The sequence below is a fragment of the Dermacentor albipictus genome, chromosome 5 (assembly GCF_038994185.2).
Source record: "Dermacentor albipictus isolate Rhodes 1998 colony chromosome 5, USDA_Dalb.pri_finalv2, whole genome shotgun sequence".
Taxonomy (NCBI): domain Eukaryota; kingdom Metazoa; phylum Arthropoda; class Arachnida; order Ixodida; family Ixodidae; genus Dermacentor; species Dermacentor albipictus.
The window spans coordinates 23,372,593-23,383,118 of record NC_091825.1 but is presented as its reverse complement, the minus strand read 5'-3'; the positions used below and the strand labels follow the sequence as shown (position 1 = coordinate 23,383,118).

The window sequence follows — 10,526 nt, the reverse complement described above, 5'->3', positions numbered from 1 at the left end:
TTTCGCTCTTAACATGTTCACTCGCCCTCCACACGAAATTACGGTCGGCTCTCCGTATTTCAAAAACAGAGCTCACGTCCTTATTTTTTACGTAAAATGCCGTCGTTTTTCATGAAGCTGAACGGTCTCCGTAATTTTTACGCCAGGTTGGACGGTGAAGCACCGAAACTTTCTACAGGGTATACGCACCGGCACGTGCGTCGCCCTGCGGAGGCGCACAGCTGGCGTCTGCCTGCAGCACGTTGGGCGGCACGCAGCGGCACTGACGCTCGACGCACTCCAGCAGGGGCTTCCCGCAGTCGGCATTCTGCTGGCAGCCGGGCTGCTGCTCTGCGAGGGCGAACAGCGGCAGAGAAAGTTTACGCGGCAAGGCAACGGACGGACACTCCATGGTTTTACAATGGCGAACCTAAAGCGCACCGGATCTCGACGTCGCGACCGCGTGGCAATGTACACCTGTGAAGTGCTGTCATTATCGTGTGCCTAACTTGCCAATGATTCCTCAAACTGAAAGTTTTCACTCTTAAGCAGGCAGAGGCAATGTGGAAGGATAGGGGCCTTTGTCAGGCTTACTTGCCTTTAGCCCTTTGCGCTGCAGTGGGCTTTGTAAATTGACTACTGTAAAGCACTCAATTAAAAAGCAGCGCACAGGTAAGTGACGCACGCTGCAATCAAGCCAAAAAGAGTTCGCAGTTTTCCTAATGTGGGAAACAACGGAAGCAATCGATCGCACACCTCCGAGAAACAGCCACTTGCGTGAAAAGCGTTAAGGGTAGTAGGCACGTTAACATTATACTGTGTAGAGGAAAACCTTTAGCACAATATCTGACCAACCTTGTGCAACTACTCTGTTATACGGCGTGCGCACATGGTTCTTGCGTGCTAGTCTCCTTTCTTTACTACCTATGATAGTACTCGAGTAGCTTTAATGGCACAGACAAGACATTTGTTTAGTGTTATCAGAACACGGGATGATGAAACGAGAATATGAAAGGAATAATCAGGTCAGATTTTGGCCAGCTGCCTGCAGTGATCTGCCACTTCACGCACACACACCTTGGAAAATGAAATACGAAATGTTATCATTGTCTTAATTTTTGCCGCACCGCCTCTCTCCAAAAATCCATGGTCACGAGCGTAGCAAAAATTATTTCTTTTACATAGAAAGCTGTTAGATGTCACATGACGTTCAATGCCTTAATCAGTTCATTAAAGCAATTAGGCAGGGATAAGACTTTCCGCAGGTGTCCATGAGGTAAAAAGTGGCGCTGTGCGTCTGGAAGTAAACAGTTTTTCTTGGCACACAGTGTCACTGAGCGATGTAACATTCCTCATACTAATAGCCGATGTCCAGATTCACCACGCAGCAACCGCTTTTTCAAGGTAAAAGAAGAAGCCTGAATGTCTTCGCATTTTTGTACTAAATGTGCCGGCAGCAGTTGCGGAGCCAGCAACGCGCCGTAGCCGCCATGATTACACGACACGTATTTGCACTCTCCTGGGTGCATTCAATTTTGATTTTGCTTCATTTCTACTCTTGGGAAGAAAGAAGCGCAGTTGACAAAGCAAGTTGCATTCCTCGGTTGCCTGTGATCTTAAAGGTGCTCTTCATGTCATGTGACAAGTCACGCTTGCAACAATATGTGATATATCTATGATAAATTTTATGATATCGATGTACACGATTGTACGGCTACGACAGCGTAACCACGACAGCCTGAAAAGAATTGGATGACATCTCTTGAATCACGCCGAGGGAACAAAGATGGTTATGAAGGACGAAGTTATGAAAACCACTGTATGAGGATGATGTAATTCAGATGATGGCGTGACAGTGGCGGCATAATCACTATTGAATGGCAACAGCTTGAATTCGATGGAATGACGAAGAAATGATGTCAGGGGGAGCGACTAAGATGGTTAAGCTACAACTGCAGGCGACAATCGGATGACACTTTTTAATTGGAGATGGCACCCCGAGAGCATGACGATGATGATACGATGACAACGGAATGACGACGACTGTATTATGATGATGGAGTCATGGCGGCATGATGACAACTGTATGGGGACGACGGTATAACTAGAATGGGATGAATGGAATGGGAGGATGGTGGTGATGGAACGAGCAGGCTGACAGTACGACAACGAATGCGTGACTACAATTGTATGACGAGGAGGCCATGATAATGCGGCATGCTCATTATATAATGACGGTGGCATGATTTTGATGAGATAATGTAGAAGGCATGAAATTATTCAACGATGAAGGCGGCATGACGACGATGGCATGGCGACAATCAGATGGCCTTCCCAAAATGATTGTTATGGTACGACGACAGTGTGCCGATGACGGCATGATGTCGATGGAATGACGACAATTGTAGGACGATGATGGCATGGCGGCATTGGCAGGAAAATAGTCGGTTGACGAAGCTGTAATGGCGAAAATGGAACGACCACGATAGCACCACGACAATGAATAGGTACCTAGTCGCCCATGCTAGTGGAAAACTTGGATCACTGGGCCAGGCGTAAGAGGCTAAACAGATGACTCAAAGTGCCTGAAATCGGCAGAATGTTAGTCGCGTTAGGATACCGTATTTCCACGTAAATATTGCCACCACGAATATATGGTGAGGAGGTACTTTGTCTTCACACAAAAACACAAATATATATATATATATATATATATATATATATATATATATATATATATATATATATATATTCCCGATTCTTTGACACACTGACACCAAGGACAACATAGGGCAAATTACTTGTGCTTAATAAATGAAATAAAGGAACGATAATTTAATGGCAATTAAACTGGATGAAAAAACAACTTGCCGCAGGTGGGAACGGAGGTTGTGGGTTCGGTCCCCACCTGCGGCAAGTTGTTTTTTCATCTACTTTAATTTCCATGAATTTATCCTTTTTTGTTTCATTTATTAAGCACAATTAATTTCCCCAATGTTGTCCTTGGTGTCAGAGTTTGGTGGCTTCTCATGATATGACTAACATATATATATATATATATATATATATATATATATATATATATATATATATATATATATATATATATATATATATATATATATATATATATATATATATATATATATATATAGCGTTATTTATCATTTCTTTATTTCAGGTAGAGAGTAGAAGTAATTTGAACTATATTGTCCATGGTATATTTGTTTGTTGTGTCCTTATAATAATGTGGCTGAAGAAAAACCAGAGAGACGCTGGTGCCTGGTATGGTATTGCATGGTATGATGAACTTTATTCATGTTCGATGGGGGCGAAATGCGAAAACACCCGTGTGCTTAGATTTAGGTGCACGTTAAAGAACCCCAGGTGGTCAAAATTTCCGGAGTCCTCCACTACGGCGTGCCTCATAATCAGAAAGTGGTTTTGGCACGTAAAACCCCAAATATTATTAACTTTATTCATGTCCTGAAGATCAACTGTTAGGTTTACGCAGGCGGCCCAGACGTCGGGACCGTAAGGTTTAACCTTGCCGTCGCATCGTGGGCCTTCTGCAATGACTGTACTTGATCTAAAAGAACTCCACTGTGAAGGACTCGTCGCCACCAGTCCCTTTCCTTGTCACAGTCTGTCAAACAGACTGCCAAAGCATGTGATCCAGAGTAATGATATCGTTACACTTCTGGCAATTGATTTATACATCTCCTTCTGGATATAGCTTGTTAATAAATTTTGGACTCGGATAAGTCGATGTCTGTAACGTGTCTGTAAGCGGTGAATCTCCGATTCACCACTTCAGCTGTATTGAGCTTAGCGTTTGGCACTGGGAATTCTATTCTGTTGATGTAGTAATGCTTTGTCATTTCATCATATCTAAGTAATTGGTCCCTGTTCTCCTCCTGTATGTTATGGTCCTGGTCGCCTCGTGCATGGATAGCAAGTCCTCGTGCAGCTGCATTAACCATCTCGTTTAAATTCTTTCGAGATGGATCGAGAGACCCCATGAGTGCCGGCAACCTGGGTTTCGATCCCTTGGCTGTCCATCTCACCGATCAGCAGGCCAGCCCTTTTGGTTAAGAAGCCTTTGGTAAAGTGTCTAATAGCCACCTTAGAAGCACTGTAAATTCGCGTCCACTTATTATTCGTTAAAGCCAATGCTATCGCTACTTTTTCCACAACTGTCGTATATTTGGCCATGATTTTAAAAGCATCTCTCGTGAGACCATCTGCATCTACTACTACTGCCGTAAAGGCTTTCTTTCGTCTGACCTATGCAGCATCTACAAAAACCGCATATTCCCTGTCATGTTCTGTCTCTTGCAGGAGAGCTTTGGCCCTTGCCTTTTGTCTTTCCATGTTTTGCACCGGACGCATATTTCTCGGGAAAGGAGTCGTATTCATTATATGTCTTATGCTATCTTTTAGTTCTACTATGTCTTCAAATGAAATTTCGAATTCGGTTGGGCACCACGTTACATCTTCGAGTACTGCTCTACCGGACTGTCTTCCAGAGAGCCTCTATCTTTGCTGAGCTTCGATTATCTCGGCTATTCTGTTGCGGAGCCCGAGTTTCATTAATTTATCATCCGGCGCGTTAATCACCCGGCGGTGCCTGGCGTCCACAAATTATATTTTAGTCGATCCTAGTCAATCAGGCGGGAACCTGCTTCCGGCTATTCCAATGCTCGCTCACCATCAGCGTGCTGGGCGTGCCGACGTTGTATTTTGTGACCGACCATCGTGGCGCGTATAGCAGTGCGCTACAGGGCGCCCAGGGCGGTGGTACGAAACGCTCGCGGCAAGTTGGACCGGGCTGGTCGGGAGGGAATGTGAAAGCAAGGGCCCTATAACGCAAATCTATTCTGATCTGTTTTTATTCCAATCTCCTGACGTCAAATTTATGTAATCACCGACGCAAGCATCCGGCGGTAACCCGCAGCGTTGTTTAAAAAGCTCAACCAAATGCGCACGCTCATTTGTAAGAGGTCACTTTATCTGCTTTCAAAGCGAATAGCATTGCCTAAATTGAGCAGATTTCCGTGTGGACTTGGCTGACAAAAGGCGGGGAGCACGCTCAAGCCATCGCAGTGAAAGGTGATAACCGGCTGAAGAGTTGTGGTGCCGGCATTTGTGATTGATCCGCTTCCCCTTATTTAGGTTGCAGTATAGCTGGTCGAAAATCATGGTGGCGTGGAACGGGACGTTAAAAATGCCGCTAGAACGGATCCTCAACGAAGAAGGGTTAGGAAAGTGATGACATATACATGCCGTAAGGGCTCAATAATACTATAATGCCCCGGAAAAATGTTTATTATACGAAAAGAAATTCATCCTCTATGGCCGCTTCGAACTATAGCTAGTGCCAGAGCGACAGGCGGGCCGCCATCTTCTATTTCTTTCAGAATGGGGCAGTCGCCGGCAATTCAGCCAAGACAGTCAGTTTTGTTGGAAGTATATATGCCTTTTTAACGCATACATGAGAAAAAAATGGGGTTAACCGACGGGCCCGATTTTTATTATTAATATCCTAGAAGCCAACAAACATTGACACCAAGGACAACATAGGGGAAATTACTTGTACTTATTAAATGATTAAAGAAATTATAAGTGAATGGAAATGAAAGTGGATCAAAAACAACTTGCGGCAGGTGGGGAATGATCCCACGATCGATCCCATTACGCGTGCGGTGCTCTACCAATAGAGCTACCGGGGCAGGTGCCGAAGGTGGGCAACGATCCCACGTCTTTGCATTACGCGCACGATGCTCTACCAATTGAGCTACCGCGACGGTGTTTTCATAGCCACTTCCTTGGGTATTTGCGTTTCCTACTAGAACCCTGCGAGTGTTAGCCAGTGGCACCCCACACAAATCTTGTAGATGCGACTTCGACGCTTTGACTTTTCCCAGTTTTGCATCGTCGCGTGGCAGATAGGCCAAGTGGGCGCAGCCTTAAACGATGATCAATGGCAGAGTATTATGACGAAGAAGGCGTCGAATCAGACAATTACTTTTCTTTACTTTCGACATCAGACAATTAATTTCGATGACAGTACGCACAGAGCTGCGTATTCGGAAGGCGTAGTCGGGAACGTCAGGAAGTATTGTGGGCGAGTCGTCGAAGAATTCGCCAGGAACACGCAGAGTGGTGCCGAAGGTAAAGTAGGCGGCGCTGGTGGAAGAGTCACTGCGAAGAGCGGTTCGGATGCTAAGCCTAACGAAAAGAAGGCACTCGATCCATGAAGAAGGAAAAGTCGAAGTCAGGAGCGAAGCCTTCAGATGGTGGTGAAAACGTTCGATCATCCTATTGGATATCGGGTGGTAAGAGGTAGTCTTGATGAGATTAACAACGAGTAGCCGAGATAGATTGGCGAACAATGTTGAGTCGAATTGACGATCACGGTGAGTCATATTCAGTGGAAGGGACACGCTAACGGCTAATTCAGAGCGTGATGAGTGCTCGAGCTATCGTCTCCGCCCTAATGTCCAGGAGGGGCATCGCTTGAGGCCATCTGGCGAACCTATTAATGCAGGTTAACAGGTAGCGATGGTGCACGTGGGCAAGAAGAGGGCCAAAAATAATGACATGCTGATGGCTGAAGTGGGCGTCGGGACACGGGAATGTGCAGAGAGGTGTCACAGTATAGCGGTGCACTTTAGCCTGTTCGCAGTTGAGGCACACGCGTGTGAATGCACGAACGTCTACGTTAATGATGGACCACTCATAAAGAGAGATTACGAGTCGCTGTGTTGTACGAATGCCTCGAAGAGCCAAAGAATGGAGGCATCAAAGACGGCGCAGTGGAAGCAAGGTATCTTCAAACACCAGAGCGGTACCGCTCGTGCGAAGCTGCTGGAGCTCGGCGCTGACCGTCTGGGCGGTAGCAATGGCCGTGAAGTCGATGAGAGGGCGGCCGTCGTCCGTTGCATGGATGGCGGCGCGAGAAAGTGAGTCGGCAACGGCGTTGGATTTTTTGCTGACGTGACGAATGTCGCTGGTGAATTCAGGAATGGAGGCGAGCTCGCTCCATCAGGCGGAAGCCTGATTCCGCCTAATCTACTGCCCGCCCGCCGTCAGCGTACTAGGACTGTCGTCGTATTTTGTGACCGGACCATTGTGGCACGCAGTATTGCGCTACAATATCGTTCATAAAAATCGAGCCCCTCGGTTACCCCTCTTTCTTCCCTCTCAACAGTACGATGTTCTCGAATCCAGCAACATTGGTGCCTGAAGGTAGCACGTGTGCGCTTAATGACCAGTTGCCGTCACCCAAATAGAACGCGTACTCTTGACACCTGCGGCGGAAAGGATGTTCCACATCGGTCCCCAACGTTTCTGAGTGGTCGCGGTGGCCAACACTCCCAGGGTTCTAGTAGTAAAACATAAACACCCCAGAAAGTGGTTAGGAAAGCGGCAGCACGGTAGCTCAATTGATATAGCTTTGCAAGCATAATGCGAAGAGGTGGGTTCGTATCCCCCCTGCGGCAAGTTGTATATTCAACCACTTTTATTGCCATTTATTTATCAATTCTTTAATTCAATTATTAAGTACAAGTCAGTTCCTATATTTTGTCCTTGGTATATTTGTTTGTTTGATTCATATGATGTGAGATTACACACACACACAAACACACACACACACCTATATATATAGTTAAGGCCAACCTTCCGCGCCGCTTACGGGCATTCTGCGCCGTAGGAGGTGCAGGAGGAGAATTACATTTTTTATTTCTGAGAAGTTCGCTTTCTTCCTGCCTGCCGTTATTTCTCAGAGCAACATCAGCACACTCCGAAGTTTCGCTATTGTCAAAGCCGAAAGCAAAAATCGCCTCTGGGAGCGACGCTCTCGTTTCGACTGATCACAGATCTCGAGATTCCTCTGAGTCTGCGGCTAATTTTATCGCTGAATCAAGCATCAGCGAGTCTGAGAATCCTGGCTGTTCGTCGAGCCTGACTCTAAGAGCGACAAAGCATGCCAGCCCAGAACATGGACAGCGGCACCACGCGTCCAAATTGTAGTGCTTGTTCTTAAATTTATGTAGCGGAATATCTTTTTCATCGACAATTTTGATTGTTTCGGATATAGTGCTCTTTTGGCGTCAACATATTTTGTATATATCATAGTTTTGTAACATTTTTGGTACATACATTTTGGTACATACGAGCGTGTCTTTAGAAACTTTGTTCAATTTTATCCCATAGTCTTGATTCTGGCGATGGCATGGTTTTGTAATGGCATGCAGCTCATTAATAAAACCTGTATGGAAGCAAAGAGCATTCATTAAGCTTTTTTTGTTTTTATGTTACAGAAAATATTGGGTGCTGTAGCTCCTTTAGAAGAAAAAATGTGGCGTAGCATGCAAATAACACCTACTTCCCCTATGGTAGGGAAAGAGAAATATGAGAAGCACAGCATGGCGCTATCTTTGACAATGGATATGTTTTTGCAAAGGTGGAGAATGTATACATATATATATATATATATTGTCACTTTGTAGTGACGTATAAAGAACACAGTAGCAATACTGTGGTTCACGAAACTACTGTTTTATTGGGCGAACTTGTGCACTCAAAAGCAGGCTACACTCAAAGAACGGCCACAGTTGGCGATGGTCGAAAATCTGATCAGCGGGTAAAGCGCGTCAACTTTTATACATCACTCGTGGAATGTTCCAGAGTAATCGCTGTAACCAGCGTGCCTTCCACAAAGTTGTACATTATTCGCGTCGCGCAAAGATGCAATATGATTACACAAGGTTCAGCCACAGACAGCGGATGGAAGCATCGATAACATTCTAGAAAATTCCGATACATGCAGGCGCATCCTGCGCTGTGCGATAACATTTGTTAGACGGTGCAACGTGTCGCCAGATAAAGACGAACACGTACATGTGTCCATATAAATATATATATATATATATATATATACAGTGAAAGCTCGTTAATTCGACCTTCAATAATTCGAATTTATGGATAATTCGAACTGTACGATTTGGTGTGGCCAAGCTCTGTAGAAGTCTATGTATGAAAAAGTCCGTTAATTCGAACGCGAGAAGGTTCCCTCACGGATAATTCGAACTACGCTCGCCTGGCACACGGCCAGAGAAACGCGCCTACTGCCTACACACAAGGCTGTGTTGCCTCCGAAACGGAGAGAAAGGCGAGAGAAGGCAAAATCGGACAAAAATCTAACCGACGCGGGGTCAGCCAGAAGCGGCGGCTGCCGCCTCTCCGTTCTACGTAACCTCGGAGACTTCTTGCCCGTTTCGAATCTCGGAGGCTTTGCAAATCTTGTACAGCTGCTAATGTTGTGCGGAGATGGCACGGCAAGCTCCAAAACACAGCGAATGAAGTACGTCGCAGCTGCGCTTGCAATCAAGAACCAACGAATCAGGGCCTTCGCCACCTTCACATGTTCAGCGTCTTTGTCTCAGCAGTCTTCATCGGTTGTGCACCTCTGTTTTCAGCTTAGGAGGTATCGGCCAGCGCGATTCATTGGGATGGTGTTAAGCCTCGGCTAACGTTCGTTTCGGTGGACATCGGTGGTGTGGCACTGTCGGACCCAGAGCTTCGACTTGAAGATGACACGCCAAATTTCTGACATGCCCTACTGCTTCCAAATCGCAGTGTACTGTTGCCCTCCTTCACTTTCGTTAGTTCGAACTTTCGTTAATTCGAACTGAAGCGGCTTCCCCTTGCGGTTCGAATTAACGAGCTTTTACTGTATTTTCTTATTACTGATTCCGGTTCCTTATTTGTACGAATTTTCCTTTCAGTTTGTAGAAGCTTGTGCCTAGTTCGTTTTTTTTACTGTCTATAAAACTGTGCTGTGTATGTGACGGTAATTATGTTCTTCCTGTTGCCATAGGCTCTGAGTGTTCGTATTCGGGTGCTTGGGTCCGGTCAGGCAGAACACATCTGCCTTTTGCCCTTGTATCCGAGACCTTGCGGTCTGAAATAAAGATCATATATATATATATATATATATATATATATATATATATATATATATATATATATATATATATATATATATATATATATATATATATATATATATATATATATATATATATATATATATATATATATATATATATATATATATATATATATATATATAGAAAATCTCGCAGTTGCACTCGATGAAGGCCAGGCACAAGCCGATGAGTCGAAATGTTGGTGACGTTTGCTACGTTTGCCTGCACCTTTTTCAAGGTTTATAAACGCCTGATCCGAAGAACTCTTCCCTGCGTTTGTACATATATGTATAGTAACACACATACAAACACATGCGCGCTCTTCTAAGCTTTCCTATCCCTTTCGTACGCCTGAAACGTGACCGGCTTCTAACCGTTCACACACAAACACATTCTTCCACGTTGACATCCCTAATGCTAACGCAATAAGAAATTACGGGGTAACGAAGGCTGTACGGCGATGATGCAGGGATGATGCTGGAAATGAAGGAATTGTGGCATCAATGGGCTGGTGAGGCCGGTAGGACGACAACGGCATGACGAAAATGA

The 10,526-nt window shown here is 45.1% G+C and overlaps 1 protein-coding gene across 1 annotated transcript in view; it reads right to left on the bottom strand.

Moving 5' to 3' along the window:
• Nucleotides 1-10,526, bottom strand: part of LOC135898305 (microtubule-associated protein futsch-like) — a 194,666-nt gene that overhangs the window by 146,949 nt on the left and 37,191 nt on the right. Inside the window, exon 4 of the mRNA XM_065427186.1 lies at nucleotides 190-330. Coding sequence (XP_065283258.1) covers nucleotides 190-330 — 141 coding nt within the window. The remainder of the gene's footprint in view (nucleotides 1-189; nucleotides 331-10,526) is intronic.